The sequence below is a fragment of the Misgurnus anguillicaudatus genome, chromosome 22 (genome assembly GCF_027580225.2).
Source record: "Misgurnus anguillicaudatus chromosome 22, ASM2758022v2, whole genome shotgun sequence".
Classification (NCBI taxonomy): Eukaryota; Metazoa; Chordata; class Actinopteri; order Cypriniformes; family Cobitidae; genus Misgurnus; species Misgurnus anguillicaudatus.
In genome coordinates, this window is record NC_073358.2 from 8,500,928 (window position 1) to 8,519,811 (window position 18,884).

The 18,884-nt window shown below is 35.4% G+C and overlaps 1 protein-coding gene across 1 annotated transcript; it reads right to left on the minus strand.

Moving 5' to 3' along the window:
* Positions 1–318: 318 nt before the first annotated feature.
* On the minus strand, positions 319–18,849 carry LOC141358774 (peroxidasin-like). The gene is made up of 17 exons (XM_073860411.1): positions 17,939–18,849; positions 17,764–17,823; positions 13,755–15,907; positions 10,819–11,000; positions 8,813–8,964; positions 8,042–8,195; positions 7,367–7,556; positions 7,030–7,124; positions 6,751–6,937; positions 5,896–5,993; positions 5,600–5,753; positions 5,404–5,522; positions 4,084–4,257; positions 3,764–3,877; positions 3,610–3,665; positions 896–1,016; positions 319–815 (listed from the first exon to the last, which is right to left on the minus strand). The coding sequence occupies exons 4-17, from the start codon at positions 10,931–10,933 to the stop codon at positions 319–321; spliced, it is 2,226 nt and encodes a 741-aa protein (XP_073716512.1). The 5' UTR covers positions 10,934–11,000; positions 13,755–15,907; positions 17,764–17,823; positions 17,939–18,849.
* Between the last annotated feature and the right edge of the window lie 35 nt (positions 18,850–18,884).

Here is an 18,884-nt window from a genome sequence, read left to right on the forward strand (position 1 = left end):
CGAGCGTCTCTTTTATCATAAACCCTTTAGACTGCAGCAGGCACTTATTTTGACAAGACACGTGATGCACATAGGATCTCTTGACGCGCAGAACACATATTTTGAAAAAGGAACCACACACATGATGGGCTACATACATGTTGTGACGAACTTCGCATCGAGCGCCCTCGAGAAAAAACAAATCATTAAGGCCACCACTGATTTTTACGGAGGTTTTCTGGCAACCACAGCTGCCGTTTTTTACAGTAAAAACTACTGAGTTCTTCTCAGACAGCAGTCCTTTGTGGATCTTTTATTGTGATGTTTTATGTAATAACATTATAAATCCTTATCCCTAGCATTATTGTCTGTAGTTCTCATAGGGGCTTGAGAAGTGCTTTTCTTTACTGACTCAATGAGGTCTGTATTATTCGTCACAGATGACTTGGTTCCTTTGGATTGTTTGATTATTTGGCTTTGATTGTGTTGATTTTCCACTGACGTTGAAACGGTGATGTTGTCCACATCCAGGAATGTCTCAGTTTGGTCCTTGATGTTTTTAAGCTGGACTTCATGAGAATATGAGTCTACTGCTGACTGGTCACTTGCGTTTAAGTTAATACCTATAAGTTTGGTCACCGGTTGTGTTGGTTGGATGTGTTGTCGTGTCTCTTTTAGTTGGAGAAATAATGTAGGGTCGGTGGGCGGAGATGTTGGATTTTGTGGTTTTCTTCCTTTGTTTATGCCAGCTGGCTTAAGAGAAGCAAACTGTGTCATATCTTGGGGAGAATCAGTAAAGTGGTGCGTTGGCAAGTCTTCAACAAAAGCCTTTAAAGCTGGATCAAAGACAAAACAAGCATGACCATGTTTTGATATTGCAAGAAAAGAGAATAAAATGTGTTAACTCTGAACTTACATGATATCTTTATGTACTCTTCAGTTGCTTGTCGAATGGGTTCATTTATTCTCGTAAAACTTGGAATCTTTGAATCATGGCGATTGACGTCTGTAAATAGCTCTTGCTTACTCCCTGGAACCTGCAAGGATGGAGTTATGCAAACAAACCCAAATCCATGACTGTTCTCAGACCTGCATTTGGCAATGTGTTAAAGGTGACATAGAATGATTGAACGGAGTATTTTTCCTTGTTCTGTGATGTGACATGTAGACAAAAATCTTTTTGTGTGGGTCTGTAATGCCTTAGAAGCTTCCTAAAAACCTCTCTCAGATAGCTCTATTAGGGTGGGGGATTTTAAACAAGTGGTTTTGCACCTATTTGGCTCCCCCTACTGGCTTAACTTGCAATCTCATTACTGATTGGCTGACTTTGCTGCCACTCAAAAAATATAGCCAATTATTTTAAAGTGGAAGGGCAGTTAGATGCCTGTGATGTCATAAGCATCAGTTTTTCAGATTGGGCTGTTTTCTGGCTGACATTTCTAAAAGAGGAATTTCTATGAGACTAAGATGTTTAGCATGTTTAGCACTTTTTGTATGTTTGTGAATGTGGGTAGAAAAATGGTTTTTCACTCTCTGTCCCCTTTAATAAATGAAAGCTAGTAGCCTATTGAAAATGGTTGGTGCTCACAAAGTACTCATAAATCACAAATCACAATCACAGATTTTTTTTAATTCGGTCATAATTTACTGATCCTCATGCCAAATCTACATATTTGTCTTATGTAGAACAGAAGGAAACATTCAAGAAAAACTGATTTTTTTGCATTCCATGTCAGGGTAAAGTCTGATATTAAATGTGCTCTCAGTCGAAGACACCTCCGAAAAATGTGTTATTAATCACACAACCCAACGATTTAAAAAACGGCAAATAAGTAAAAAAGTTATCAAAATCTTGGAAAAACAGGCAGGATTCTTTACTCTTCTCTACGGTGATGATCATCTTTCCTGCCCACTTGCAGGAAAACCGCGTTTTTCATCCTAATCCTACCCCTAAACCTAACCCTAAACCCAACATTACACGGAATTTAGGCCATAGTAGCCAGAACCGCTGTTTTTATTCTTATCCTACCCAAAAACTTAACCATAAACCGAACTTCTCGCTAAAATTGCTGTATCCCCTTCAGGCGCGCATTGTTGGCGCGTTGCTATTTTGAAGCAACTAAAATAGACTACGCCATTGACCAACAAAAACCTGGTCTAAAGTCTAAAGTCAATGGCGCAATATGATTTTTTGTTATTTAAGAGCGCATTAGTAATATGCGCCTAAACGGGACGACAACGTGGGTTTGCTTAACACATACATGAATGCGCAGCAGCACAAAAACGCTTGTAAATATGAAAGATTAAAGGATTGAATGTAAAAGATTATTATTGAGTCTCTTGGACATAAATGAGGACTAATTATGAGACGTTAGAAGGCGCAAAGAGCTGCTTCACCTGTAGCCTGGTAAGTAAACAAATGCTTTGCTTTAAACAAATGCATCTGTTTTTAAATGTTTTTTTAAATGCTACCTCACCGATTTATTGTATATGATGACTCTGTACCTGTGGATATGGTGAGATGGGAAACATTTTTAAGTAATGCTTAAAAAAATCTGACGCTGTCCAAGTGCTGAACCTTGCGGAGAGCCGTTTGTAAATTCTTTATCTCTAAATAAGTACAATAATACAGTACAAACCTTTTCTTACATACTTGTAAATTATTATTATTATTTTTTGATGATATTGGATAGCCATAGGCTACATTTAAAGCAATATAAAGCCTGCTTTTTTACTTCCATGACTAAAAGAAAACGTGTTTTAAAGGTTTTAATCAAAAAATAAAAAATTTAATACAAGTGAAAAACAACACAATTATTTAACATTAATCTTAAACTGGTGATCTTCTTCCTCCGCTTAGTTTTTCAGTTTACAAAGTCCATCTTTAAATAGGGATTAGACATAGCGCCAGCGCAACAGGCTTTTAAAGGGGATGAGAGCTGAGACTCTCATTGGTTTATTGCACGTTACGCCCAAAATACTCCCATTAATCATTAAAAAAATAGGACCAACCCTTTTCGACCATGCGCTCGGCGCACAAACCATTTTTCCCGTCGTTAAATTAAGTGGATTCGGACACGCCCATTTAGACGTTGCGCTGTGCGCTTTAGACAATGCGCTTAGATCGTGAAAATAGGGCCCAAAACCGTTCTGTACTGTGAATCACTTCAAAATCTTATAATAGTTCAATAATTTCTGTTTAGATCCACCAAATATAAATTGTTATTGGAAGTAATTTGCTTTTTCAAGATAATGCACACTTTTTGTCTTTAGAAAGATCTTTTTTCATACCCTTATTGTAGGAAACTACAACTTATAATATATACAACTTAAAACTACAGCATAATATTTTGGAACAGCATATTTTTCAAAGTATTAAAGTATCTTTAAATATTTTTATTTCATTTAAATAGAATAACATCCACACTGTCATATAAGTGTTGAGGGTAAAATAAAATTTGTAAACTTAATGGCTGTATTAGAAAAATAAACAAAAATGGCATGTGCATAATAATTTGGAACGCGGTGTATGTTTCACGTAAGTTATACAGGAATGACATGAGGATAAGTATAATTTTTTATTTACTATGTAACAAATGTAAGTTAATCTTAACAGGTGGCATTACTCACAGTGGCCATAATGTTTTTACTCAGTGCATCCTTTTTGGGCAAGACATCGGGTTCAGCTTTAAATCAGAGGATTTGGCTGATTAGATAAATCCAAGATGAATAAACATGCAACAGAATGATGTAAATATGCATGAGACATAAGAAAGTATCTAACCAGTCACAGTTATGATGGTGCTTCGCACATCCTGACCGACTCCATTCTCAGCAGTGCAGTGATATTCTCCTGCATCGGCTCGATGGACGCTGGAGATAACCAATGTCCCATTATCTGTGATGATAAAGGTACTCTTATATGTGAAATTTACAAAATATCTTCATGGAACATGATCTTCAGGGATTTTTGGCATAAAAAATATAATTTTGACCCATAGAATGTAATGTTGGCTATTGCTACAAATATATCCAGGAAACCTATAACTGGTTTTGTGGTCCAGGGTCACAAATGTCATAACAGTGTATGCAATATCCACAAACCATGAATGTGTGCATGTTGAGGGAGTGACATAAGTTCAGGTGTTTTTTGGAACATGGCCATTCGGATCCAATTATATTTCATGGGAAAATCTCCAACAGCTCGACAAGGGAGGCTAACAGGAGATCCCTCTGAAACAGCGACTGATGGGATGAACGAAACGATAACGGGTTTCACTGAAACCAAGAAGAAATGTTTTTATCAGTTTACACTGCAAAGACATCACAAAGTAGCACATACAATGCTACTAAAGACTACCTACAGTATCTATATAGTACTTCAGACTAGAGGTCTTCTCGGATCCAACAAATGTACCCGACCCAAATCACTTATTACCCAAAGTCGACGTGCATAAATTATTTTTTAAAGAAAGAATAACACCCAAATCTGACCCAGTGGCAATTTTTTAACTTGACTTTACCCGAATGTAAAAGGCACTGACGTGTGTGCAGTCTGCAGCCACGCACGAACCAGTCAGACTAAAGAAACCACGGTGGCCTCCCAACCAATTTGGCCCGCTGCTCCATTTGTTTTCATTTGATATCTGATGACGACACCAAGGTAACCTCTAAAATGTGCATTCAAAATTGATTGACAGGTCTGTCAACAAAAATAAACCTACGGCCAGATTGAGGACAGATGAGGGGTTAGAAAAGGACTTGATGATCACACGCAAAATAGTTTGGGTCTTCTTTGGTTTGTTGGGCAAATACACATTCATTTTAAAGAGTAACTAAACCCTAAACCAACTTTTTTTAGTTACTGATCTGTAAGAATGATGCTTTATTAGTGCTGTTCATTGATTTTAGTAAGTTTTTTGACATTTTGGATATAAAGTGTTTCAATACTACAATATGTGGTGTAAAAACGTCTGAGTGCTGCCCTCTTCAGGTTAAACGGTGGCTACTGCAGTTGAATTTTTCTATTGGATGTTGGGTCCAAAAAATGACTCGTGACGTAAGCAGGTTCAAGCTCACCACGCCCTTGTTACGATCTCACCACATGCTTGGTACGAGCTTAGTTCGTCCCATTTATCTCCGTTGGGATCTGCCCACTTTTCTTGCATTTTTCAAATATTGCCAGTGGGTGGAGTCAGGCTCTGACCAGGGGTTTAGTTACGCTTTAAATTACCTGAGACTGCTAATATTATACCTGACCCGTTTCCGAGGCACACATGAAACTTTTAGACCCGAACTCACTCTTAGTGGACCCGTGAAGACCTCTCCTTCAGACTGCTTAAAATGTCATTGTACCACATGTCCAAAATATATATTAGTAGTACAATGGCACTGTAAGTAATATTTTTGCAAGTGGAGTTTTACCAGCAACATGAAGAGTCATGGTTTTCTCGTCATGACCCGCTGTGTTGGAGGCCGAACACGTGTAAACACCATCATCATAATCTCTCGCCGAAGAAATATAGAGAGTACTGTTTCTTACCCTGGGAACAAAGTGAACTTATCAAGCAAACTAAACATTAACCTTAAGTGCCCATTATTATCTTCACGCACAGCTTACCCCATCATGACTTTGCCTCCGGTCTGGACTGACTGGCCCTGTTTTGACCACTTTATTAAAGGAGCAGGGTGTCCTGACACTTGGCAATGAACTTCCACCTCGGCTCCCACAGGAGACGTCAGCACCTTTGGCCAGATGGTCACGGATGGAGGTTCTGAAATGAAATGAATGTAATAATGGTAGCTGGTAAAACTAGTGTGGCGCATGACCGGTTTTAGTATATTATATATCATCAATACATATAAATGATTGATAGATTGATAAAACACATACATACGTGTGTAACATTTCCTTACCAAGAACATCCAGAAAGATTTTTTGGGATGTAAGAGCCCTTTTGACATGGGAATTAGATGCTCTGCAGAAATACAATCCTGCGTCTGTCTCCTGTACACTGAAACACAACAAGTTGCACAGTTTAAGGATCATATACACTTGTAGCTACGGTATATTTGCAGGGCTTTGTCTTTATATTTGACAAAAGCCGACCACTGAGGTTAGGTCAAACTAGCTGGGTCAGAAAATTGACATTTTATTGGTTAAAAGGGTTACTGTGTAACTTTTAGGAGGATCTCTTGACAGGGTTAGGGTTAAAAATTTTACATAATGAACTGTATCGTTTGTTTTACCTTAAAATTAGACGTTTTTTTACATACACTGCGGGTGCCCTTACACGAAGTCACACCATGTTTCTACAGTAGCCCTAAGCATGTTTTGTCTCTACTTTGGCACTGTACTAAATGGCGCACTTCATGTGGACTTTCGGTCTCATGGCCTTAAATTGCGCATGCTCGCTTAGTCTACGAGTCCGTAGGGTGTCCAATCTGTCATTTTTACACTTTAAAGGGTGCTTATCCGCGCCCCCTTTGTCCCCTTGATGCGGTCTCTGCAGCAGGCTTCGCGCACTTTACCAACTCAGAAGCCCTTGCGAAAGAGCAATCAGACCAATCAGACGACAGAAGGGAGGAGTTCACACTGACGGGCAACTTCTCTTCCTATTTCCAGCGTGACACTCGAGTCTGTCCCAAAATATGACTCTGGTGCACCCACGTGGACTGGCACCGCCTCAAAAAAGCTATGTGTGATGTCAAGGACACTACATCCATAATTTTTACAGTCTATGGTTTAAATGCAGTAAACACACAATGCACCTGTGGAAGAGCAGGTCTCCATTAGGATCAGTTGTATAGTGGAGTCCTGGATGTAGCAGCTGGTTGTTTTTAAACCAGGACACTTGTGTTTGGGGTCTGCTGTGTGAAGGTCTACAGGGAAGAGTTGCAGAATCTCCCTTCCTTACTGTTAGCTTAGCTGGTTCCTGAGTAAAGGTCCAATCCCTAACTGTGTTACAGGAAGAAATGCAGAATGAATTAGAGGTGCATCATGACCGATGTGCTTTAAAAGTAAATCAGACTCATGCAAAATGAAGGTACCTAAAGGAAGGAGGTAAGCAGGTTGTGATGTAACTCTCTCCTTATCATTGCTCGCTTCACAGAAATAAAAGCCCTCGTCTTTTGAAGAAACTCTCCTATAAGGAGAAAAAAACACGTTTCATGTCATCTAATAATGTTATACAGTCTGAGGATAGACAGAATAAGTCTTCTGGCTATATTTGTTATTGAAAATCACAATTAAAATGTGTAACATATATTTTTACTATTGCGACCTGGTAAAGTTGGATACATTTGTTAAGCAGAAACCCCAAGCAATATAAAACAGTACAGTGACTTGGACCTCCAACATCCCACCATATATCCATAAAAATCTCACTGAAAAACCAGAAGCTGTCCATTCTTCTGTAGACTCCGTCTGGAGGTATTGAGTAATGGATGTCCATCTTTAATCCACTGTACTGTGGGAATGGGAAATCCTTCAACAATACAATGCAGAGCAGCCTCCATTTCAACAGCTACTGTGACATTTTGCGGGCCTTCAATGATCCTTATGTTCATACTGGAACCTGTGCAGGTACAAATAAAGATACAATTCATTTCATTGTATGTAGATGAGGAGGTAGATGAGAAGCAAGACATACGGTATAGATATGTACTGTATGTCTAATGCCAAATGTGACCCTAGACCACAAAACCAGTCATAAGGGTCAATTTTTCGAAACTGAGATGTATATATCATCTGAAAGTTGAATAAATAAACTTCCCATTGGTGTATGGTTTATTACAATTTTTGGCTGAGATACAATTATTTGAAAATGTGAAATCTGAGGGTGCAAAAAAAATCCAAATATCGAGAAAATCGCCTTTAAAATTGTACAAATGAAGTCCTTAGCAACACATATTACTAATAAATAATTTACAAAATATTTTCATGGAACATGATCTTGATATCCTAATGATTTTTGGCCCATACAATGTATTGTTGGTTTTGTGGTCCAGGGTCACAAAGTTATAAACTAGGTGATATATTTAGTTTATATCTATATCGTACCATATACCGTCAGAGTTGCCTCATGACTTTCTTTGCTTATGTTCAGCAAGGGATTGTGGGTGACGCAGACATAATGTCCTTGGTCTGCTTTGGTGATGTTAGCAATGTGCAAAGTGCCTGAAGTCTTCATTTGGATCCCTCCTCCATACTGCCCCTAGTGGTAATATTTAGTGTATCAGGCTATATTAGGATGTATTAGAACATTAGAAGAGATTTTAGAGACAAAAAGATAATTACAGACTACAGACCCATTTACTGTATACCTTTTGAAACTACTACAGAAATTATAATGTATTTCATTGAAATATCATTAGGAACCATTATCTTTTACTATTATAACCACTACAAAGTCCCTTTGTGTGTGTATTGCTCCAATAGGATTTAATGGTCCAAACACATACCAGTAGACACACACAGAGACCATTATAGTTTCCATTACAACCAATAAAATTCCCATTAAAAACATTAAATCTAATATAATTTCTGTAATGGTTTCTATTGTTTTTAGCAGGGATGGAAAATCCCAAGTTGTCACTGGGACAGTAGTACCGTAATATATATCATTAAGGTACATTATGTATACATTTGGTACCAGTATGTACCTTTGAGATGGTAATATGCACTGTTTGGTACCAATATATATCTCTGATGCACTTATATGAACTCTTTACATCCAATGCTGTACTTTTGGAAAGAGTACCGCCCCATTGACAGCAAGGGACCAACTCTAACGTTTTACTTTCTAACAATTGACCTTTTACTTTACCATACCTGAATCTGGTTTCCTGTGTTAAGCACTCTGCCATTTTTTGTCCATGAAATTTGTGCAGGAGGAGAACTGTCACCAGAAACACACTGAAAGAAAACATCCCGACCCTCTTCAGTTCTTAGAGACTGGGGATGAAAGAAAACATCCTCCAAACCTACAAACAAACATAATCGCAGTCACAAAGTCGACTCCTGACAGACATTGCTCTGTGCATATTGCTTAAATAATAAATATTAAAGCAATGGATACCATACATACATACATGCTTTGCTGTCCGTAACAGTGATTTGAATCTGTTTGTTGCTTTCTTATTGCTGTATCATGTATAGTGTTCATTGTTATCCACTTGTACATTAAGAATTAATGCGAGCAGTTGGCCATTTGATGCAATACAACAAAATCTTATACAACAATATTATTTGCTTTTTAAATAAATTGCATAAATTAAATATATATTTTCTGTGGCTCTTTTCCTAGTGTGCATTATTGTAAAAACGTTTTAATTAAAATTTTAAATAAATATAGAATAAAATATACAATATTACGCAAATTTTTGCATTAGCATTTGCTTAAATAAGTAGCATAAATTAAAGGGGACATTTTTTGATACTTTTAAAATGTAAAATAAGTCTTCAATGTGCCCAGAGTGTGAAGTTTTAGCTCAAAATACCCAATGGATCATTTATAATAGCATGTTAAAAATGCCACTTTATTGGTGTGTGGAAAAATGTGCTGTTTTTTAGGTGTGTCCCTTTAAATGCAAATGAGCTGATGAAATCAAACATTGATCGCCATAATGCAGAGCTCAAAATTGCTAACATTTTGGTCGCATATGCTCCTGAAATTTAATTGGTGCAACTTCAAAATATATTCAGGAGCGTTTGCACGAGATTCTTGTGACTGTTTTAATTTCTTTATAAAATGCTTGCATATGTGGAATAATGTTAATTGTCAATTATTCAGGGTTCCCACACCTTAGTTAACTTTAAATTCAAGAACCTTTCAAGGTCCAATACCCTCAAATTCAAGGACTAAATGTGGGGACACATTTCGAGAGCAAGGTTATGTTGTGTTACCCTTAAGGATTCCCTTTGAGGGAACTTGCACTGCAACACTGCGATGACACTTTGGGGACGCCTCCAAGGGTAAGTATAGCTGAATGTGTATATTAAATTCAACCAATGGTGAGGCTTAACGACAAAGACAGGGTGATGTGGAAGCGAGGAAGTATATCGCTATCTGAAATATTGCCAAAGACGGCGTTACAGGGACGCAGGAAGTATGGCAAGGGAGACGCAGTGCCTCGTTCCCTTCTCAGGGAACAACAGTTACATACGTAACCTGAGACGTTTTGATGTGTCAAACACAACTATGCTAAAAAGCATTTCGGTATGAATCAACATTCGCATACAGAAGATATAAGCATTTAAAGCGAACAGTTTACCATGTGTGCTTAAAAAGTCTAGAATTTAATGATATTATCCTGATTAATATGGATTTTTTCCAGAAAACTTAAAAATAGATTCAAGCACTTTCAATGACCTGTATCTATGTATGTATATTCTCCGAAACTTCCCAGGGCCTTGAATTTTCCCCCAGATTCACAAACTTTCAAGGATTTCAAGGACTTGTGGGATTATTTTCTCTGACACAAATTTAGCAAAATATTATGAATAAATAAAATAATAATAAAAATGTGCAAACATATTTTGCAAAAATCTATCATTCTCAGTTAATTGACCTACTGTTTTAATATATAATAATATCCAGCATTTCCAGACACTTAATCTCATTTCATATGGACATCCCACTTTGAGGAAGCAGGGCTAGTTTGAAGTCTGTCGTTGCTAGGTTACAGAGCAGCACAACGTTTAGACGAGCCTTTTGTCAAATTATGCAAGTGTATGAAACATTTGCATGGCACACGTGCGTCTCTCCGGAAAGCCGGTATAATATCTAATAATATCACATTAACATGCTTGCAAAATGCTGCGCTCTTTCAACTCACCTAACTCAGACGCAGTGGAACCGATTCTGATGGAACAAGACAGAAGAAAATGCCAGAGGTAACAGAGCGTCTCCAATGAGCTCCATACAGGACGAGACATGCTAACCCTCTTCATCTGTGCCGTTCATGTGATGATAATGGTCCATAGCATCATTCCTCATCTGACCAAATGCATTCATGCACTGTAAAATAAATACGTTAAATGTCTCATAACCATACATTCACATCAAATAGGGGAGGGTTTGTATAATAAAGTGCCTATACAATGTTCACTCAAACATTTAAAAACAACACAGAATATGATCTTGTCATTGAAATCCAGGAAGTTGGATATCAATCTATAACCTTACTTAAAATATGATTTTCACAGTAAATCCCCCCAAAGCTCAATTTGTGTAAGATGTGTAAGATAAGTCAAATCGCAAAGTCTTACTGAGTAAAGCAGCCTTCATGCATATTCCTATCTTGGTTGTGTTTCATTATCATCACAGGCTCGCTTTGTACACTACAGACCTCTTTACTCTCTTCAATGGATCGGCCACTTTACAACACGCAACGGCAAACCCTCCATTTACTGATGGTGACATGAAAAGAGCAGGGATGCTTTGTACTTAGAGGATCAGTTAGAAGGCTTGTAAGGTAAGGTTTGTACCTGACCACATCAGCTTTCATGCATGGGCACTGTGTACTTATAGGGTGGTGTCAGTGTAATGCTTTCCTAATATGACCACTGCGGTATGAGTTATGCTATGATGCTTTAAATAGGCTTATATTTGTTAACAGCCAGTAATTATGACCGTGGACCACAAAACCAGTCATAAGTAGCATACATTGTACATACATCAAAATTATCTATTATCTTTAATGCCAAAAATTATTAAGTAAAGATCGTTCCATAAATCGTTTTCCACACTGAAAAAAATGATTCATTGAATTTACTCAATTTTTTTAAGGTAAGTGGATGCAATCAATTTATTTAAGCTACATTTAAACAAAAAAGATTAGTAAAGTAAAATAAAATATAAAACTTTTGTTTAAATGTAGCTTAAATAAATTGATTGCAACCACTTACCTTAAAAAATTGATTAAATTCAATGAATCATTTTTTTCAGTGGTAAATTTCCTACTTTAAAAATATCAAACATGTATTTATAATATATATTGCTAAGGACTTAATTTGGACAACTTTAGAGACGATTTTCCAAATATTTAGATTTTTTTTGCAGATTCCAGATGTCAAAAAATATTGAAAAATTGACCCTTATGACTGGTTTTGTGGTCCAGGGTCACATTTAACAAATGTAACAAGGCTCTAGACACATTAAAATATATTAGGAGGGCATGAATGAGTACTTCAAGCTATGACTCATCTGGCATGGGCCATAGACAGCGGGTGGGAAAGCTAATGGGGTCTAATGCCAGCAGCCGGGGGTGTGTTTGCTTTGGCCAAACAACACCCCATTAAATGAAGAAGCAGTTTAGCAATTCATTAAGGTATTGAATATTAGCTCCCCCGCAGAAACACAATTCAAGCACTCAAGACAAGGAGTTTCATTTGTTCGGCATTAGTTGAGGATATGGTGGAAATGGATATTGAGATTTTTTATTTGATAGTTTTCATGTATTTATAGATCGATATATTAAAACTTATTAAATGGATAGTTCACACTAAAATTTAAATTCTTTCATTATTCAATATCATGATTAACACAAAAGAAGATATTTTGATAAATGATGGTAAGCACACAGCTGATTGTAGCCATTAACTAAACAAATACCATAGAATTCAATGGGTACCATCAATTGTGTGCTTACCATCGTTTATCTATCTATCTACATATCTATCTATCTATATCTATATCTATATCTATATATATATATATATATATATATTTTTTTTTTTATTCCTTATATTCATACAGGTTTAGAACAACATAACAATGAGAAAATGATTTTGTTGGGCAAACTATCCCTTTATTTCACATCATTCAGAACGTAAACTATTCATTCTTAAAAATGCCATAAGAGGATGCAAAATATGAAACATTGCATTAAAAATCTATATTTTTTAATCTATATTATACTCCTTAGCTTGACATATTTTTGACATTGTCAACATAGTATAGTTAAATCTTTTTTATGCCATGGGCATTTTTGTACATTTTCATTTGCACGCACTGGTAATATGAACAAATTTACCAAGACATGACATAACATCATTATAATACATTTCAAATGTACACTGAATAATATGCAGTTGTTACCATAACCATTTATTACCCTTATAACTTACCCTTGCCCTTATAACTTGTAAAAAAATGTTGAATTGTTTTGGTCAAATATGTACAAACCCAACTGTTGGGTTAAAATGAACATGTGCCGTGTTGTATCAAACCAAAATTGGCATTTTAACCAACCACTAGGTTTCTCCACACTGTAAAAAATACTTTGCTGCCCCAAAGTTTTTTTTTTGTTTAATCAACTCAGATTTACAAGTCATTTCAACTTACTATTATTTATCTTGACCATGAGTTGTTATAAAGTATTGACTAGAGATGAGTTGTTATAACTTAGTTGTCAAAAACATGTGAATGTTTATTTTATAAGTTGTCGCAGCGCATCCATTGACAAGATAAATAATAGTAAGTTGAAATGACTTGTTAATCAAAGTTAATGAAACCAAGAAAATTTAAGGCAGCAAAATATTGTTTATAGTGCATATGTGAAGTGCAGTAAAAAGAGTAAAATAGCAGAATAAATAATGAGCTGTCAAGAATTTAGATGATGTTTCGGTTTCTACATTAACTTTACTCAAACCACTATTTACACAAATTTAAAGACAAATGAAAGAAAATTGGAAATATAATGCATATAGTATTCAATGAAGTATTGCAAATATATTGGTTTGATAAACATTAACAAGAAACTGGACTCACCCATGCAGAGCAAAACTGTTAAGATTCAGTGCAGCATCTCTGTCAGTGAGCACTCTCTGGTTTTTCAACGCAACACGCTTGATCTAATGATGGAGGAACAGACACACATATACCTGCACGCATACACACAGATGGGCTCTGAGGTCACAGTTCGCCCCCCCCCCCCCTTCGCAACCAGAAACAATATGAGAGAACTAAAGCACCACTCTGCATGTGTTCAGGCCCTATTTCCACACTGTGCCAGAGGACACAAATAAAAATCTAAACCATGCTTTTTGAGACAAAAATGAGAACAATTGTTTTTCAAATCCCTGTGATGGTTATTCACAAAAGGTGTCCACAAGTCTAATAGCGTTTGTTATGCACCTCGGCATCAATCATTTCACACCTGTATGTGTGTTTGGTTGCATGCGACAATATTAGTCGTATCAAATAAAAATTAGCTGAGTTTAACATCTAAAGAACGTTAAAAAAACGGCATGAAAGAAATGGTTATTCTATGAATCTTTGACTGAATCTTTCGTTGAGGAACCAAAATTGATTATTGGGATCACTGCGAAGAAACTTTTAAGTACCCTTATATGTTTTAGTGTCGTTTTTATGTCGTCTTTGATAATTGGTGCATCATCACACAACTCTCAGACATTTTCAGATTATTAGGAAAGTTTACTACAATCTACCCTTTCAAAAAGTACACATTTGTAGCCAAAGAGTACATATTGGTACTTCAAAGATATGTATTGGTACCTCAAAGGCACATATTTGAACCCAAATGGTTCATATTACAACCTTTTGCCCCTAGTGACAGCTTTTGTACCTTTATGTCTGACAGTTTACCATTGTATATAAGCTAACCCAACATGTAGTAAGACTTTGCAAATGTAAATTGACTTCATTTTATTTATCAATCAGATGTAAATTAAAGTACAAATAGCCTGATTTCTAATCTATGCATGAGGCTGATTTTAATTAACTGAACAAAGGCCAATTCTGTTGGGCTGATGTGAAATCTGCGGTGTAGAACATCAAACACCCAAAGTCTGCGATAGAGAAATGGCTGGGAATAATTTCACGTGGCTGCAATATGGAGAATCAGCATTTAACAGAATCAACAAAGGAAACATCTATATATTTATTTTTTTTATTTACATTCTCAAACACAAAGACAATTGCATTTAGCTTAACACTGAAGCCTGCTGGACTCAGGTTTTATCTGTATTTTACAAATTGAGGTTTTAATTTGCACTCTAAAAACCGCTGGGTTATTTTTAACCAAGCACTGGGTCAAAAATGGAGGTGACCTTTTGTGCTGCAAACGCAATGCTCTACCACTGAGCTATAGAGGTTTGAACACAGGTTTGAATATTTAAGTATTAGTGTTGTCTAATAAACTGATTGAAATGTAATTTTTAACATTGAGGTTGAATTACGACAGGTTTGATTTTCTTTGAATTAGATTTTTTTTCACAAAACATTCACATAAAGATGATTAAAAAATGTCTATATAGAAAAGATTAACATAGTAAAGTAAACTTTGTTGACTGCGGTCAGAATTTTAGAAATGAAATTAATAAATAAAATACCTCCCTTTGTGTGACACATTATTAATTAGGTCAATAACTCATACACTCTTAAAAATAAAGGTGCTTTATGATGCAGAAGAATCTTTTCTGTCTAAATGGTTCTTTAAAGCACCTTTAACATCTATAGAACATTTCTGTTTCACAAAGGTTCTTTAAGGTGAAAAAGGTTCTTCAAATTATAAAAATGTATGAAAGAAATGGTTCTTTGAAGAACCAAAAAAAGGTTCTTCTATGGCATCGCTGTGAAGAACCTTTTAAGCACCTTTATTTTTATGAGTGTATACTGTTTCTTTGTATGTGAGTTGTTTTAAATCATCCATAGTCACATAAAAATATTTCCAGGTAAAATAAGAGTCATAGAGGCAGGTTTAGGCAACTTTAGTTTCCCACAAGTTTAAACGGGTTAAAAGATTGCATATAACATTAGTGTCTAGATAAAGAGGAACCCAATCCAAAAGAAACTTGATACAACAAGAAGAATTTGTTCTGGAAAACAGAAATTAGCACTTGTGTGAAGATCCAGTATACAGAAAGCTTGTTCAAACATGAGACGAGTCTCTGTGTTGATACCTACAAAAATTGACATAAGATTACAGTCTATAACTTACAAAATAGGGGAAATATTTATGTAATGAAACGTCCATGGACAACCTACACATTTTGAAAGCCTTCACACTGTAAAAATTTGTTGCACTTACATTTTTAAATTTAATCAATTTGAAATTACAATAATTTACACTTTTTTAACTAGGAGTTGCTATAAATTACATAAAATTTAATTTAATTTAAAAATGTAATTTAATTTTTTTTATAATTTATAGCAACTCCTACACTCTAAAAAAAAAACAAACGGTGCTATATAGCACCAAAACTGTTGATTTGAATCGTAACCATAGAAGAACCGTTTTTAGTGCCATATAGCACCGGTGAAGCACCTGTGTAGAACCATATAGGGGCCATATAGCACCACTATAGCACCACATTTGGTTCTACATAGCACTATATGGTTCTACACAGGTGCTTCACCGGTGCTATATGGCACTAAAAACGGTTCTTCTATGATTACGAGCAAAGAACCACTTTTGGTGCTATATAGCACCGTTTGTTTTTAGAGTGATAAAAATGTAAATTCAAGTTAATTAAACTTAAAACATTTAAGTGCAACACGGATTTTACACAGTGATCATGTTAACCCTCAAGTGATGTTGGGGACAAATCTGGGCAAAATGATTTTCCCCCTTTTAATCGGATCGGTACTAAACTTGGCTACTTTTCCTAGTTTGCCACCTAAGCAAAAAGTTGGACTTTATTCAAAAATTTTAAGTGAATTTAGTAAAAAAAACATTTAAAATGCTTATTTTATATTGACATAGTTTTTTTTATGAAACTTCATTTTTGATTTCATCAGATGTCACAAAAAACAAAAGTGGCACAATTTTAAAGGTTTATCCTGTGTTTTAATTACTGGAATGAAGTTTTTAATGAAAATCATGTTTTATGTGAATTTAGGCTAAAAAAATAAAAATGCCTATTTTACACACATAAAGTTAAAACTACTTTGTTTTGAACCCACATAAGATGATATAACTTAAAAAAATAAGTTAAAATTGTTTAACTTCATTTGTTTAGTTAAAGTAACATAAAAATATTCATTTGACCAAAATGCTGCATTTTTTACAGTGCAGTCAGTTAAGATAATCAGGCAATTCTTTTAAATCACAAAATGAATGCATAACTTGAAAGTTTTTACATTTAACAAAAAGAAAAAAATAGATTTTTTTTACATTTCTGAAAAATATAAATTAGTGATGCACCGATGTATCGGCCGCCGATATTTATCGGCCGATTTTTGATGAATTTGAAACCATCGGCATATCGGCAATAGCACGAGAAAGGCCGATACCGATTGTTTATTAATTAACCGCATAAAGGCAATGAGTTGCATGTCTGTTGTTCAAGTAAAATGTTTTAATGTTTTGGTGTGCACTATACTTAAGCACCGACAGAATACCTTTGTTGAGCTGGCTCAAAAGTCTTGGACAATAAAAGAAACATACTGCACTTTAGTGGGGGAAAAGAAGTCCAACTTTTTTTGAAGTAGTAATATGTCAGTTGAATGTTAATTAGATCCAATCCATGTTCAGTAAAAATTATTTGATGCAGAAATAAACTAGCTAATAGACCAATATCGGTATCGGTATCAGCCAGAAGTTGTCTGTTTAAATCGGTATCGGCATCGGCCCAAAAAAATCCTATCGGTGCATCCCTAATATAAATGGAATCACAATTGGCCAAAATTTGTCCACTAACAGCAGATTTGTGCAGTAGTAGTTAACACCATTTGAGGGTTAAGAATGCAAGTCTCTACATACATAAATGAGTGTTTCTAACACTAAGTCGCTATAACTAGAGAAAACATATATTACCATTTTTAATCCATTCATTCCAGGCATGCAGTTGGTCACTATCTGCATCCACAGCAGACCCTTTGAAAACATCATATTTTAACAAAGCATATTTACCTACTCATAATTGCAATAATATATATATATGTATGTATGTATGTATGTATGTATGTATATATACACACATTATTCTTACCATGTGAGTGATCCAGCAGCAGTTTTCTCATATCCCGCAGTGTTTGAGTAAAATTTTTCAGTTTGTGATGTAGGTATGCATTCTCCTCCCTGAGAGTACGAATCGTATCTTGTAGCTCATATGAATTGGTTATTTGTGGAATTAAAGACATGATCAAAGAAATAAGAGTAAAATATGTTGAAAGCATTATTCTCTTGGTATAATTCGGTGCAGTGCACTAATTCTTGTGTTCTTCAAACAGCAAAAAGCTCTTAAATCTGATGGCAGCATTTAGAAATCAATGCAATTCTTATGCACCAATTATTTTGGTTGCAATACAAGCTGTAAGAACACATTGTTCTTTATAGATGTGTTGCTCTTATTGTGCAAAGCCACACAGTTGTCGTCAAAGTTGTAAAAGCTGTGCAATATAGCACATGACATTTGTTAGCTTTGAATAGAATGTAAAATTAGGTTAAAAAGTTACAAAGCACAAAATACTAAATTAGCAAACATTTTAAATGTAATATATAGATTAGGCCTAGAAACGTTTAGAGTCACTAACTATAAGAATAACAAAATTATCAACTATTGAATAACTCATGGAAATGATGTTATGCCTTTAAAATCCATTATGAATCATATATGTATATTTTAGCATCTTCAGTGTAGTCACCCTTTGCCTAAAATTTGAATCTGCCATTTTATCAATCAGGTTTTTTTACGTTTTATCTTTTTGGCAATTTTTCTTTGTTAAGTCCAAGTCATCTACTTATGTTTCTTCTGCTTAAGCAAAGTGACACTCAGTGACCCTATTTACGAGTTATGAAATCCATTATACTGTTCAATCAATGTTGTCTAAAGGTTCCTTTATAGCTCCCCAGCCTTCTCTACATTTTTAGAAAGTAGCTATACTAACGTTACTATGAACATATGTTTTACCCATCACAGTAAATATTTATTTAAT

Coding starts and splice junctions, on each gene's coding strand:
- LOC141358774 (XM_073860411.1), bottom strand. CDS start 10,933: ATGAAGAGGGTTAGCATGTCTCGTCCTGTATGGAGCTCATTGGAGACG. Junction 3,878..4,083: donor TCAACATGCACACATTCATG/GTTTGTGGATAT, acceptor TTATCATCACAG/ATAATGGGACATTGGTTATC. Junction 816..895: donor AGAGTACATAAAGATATCAT/GTAAGTTCAGAG, acceptor TCTTTGATCCAG/CTTTAAAGGCTTTTGTTGAA.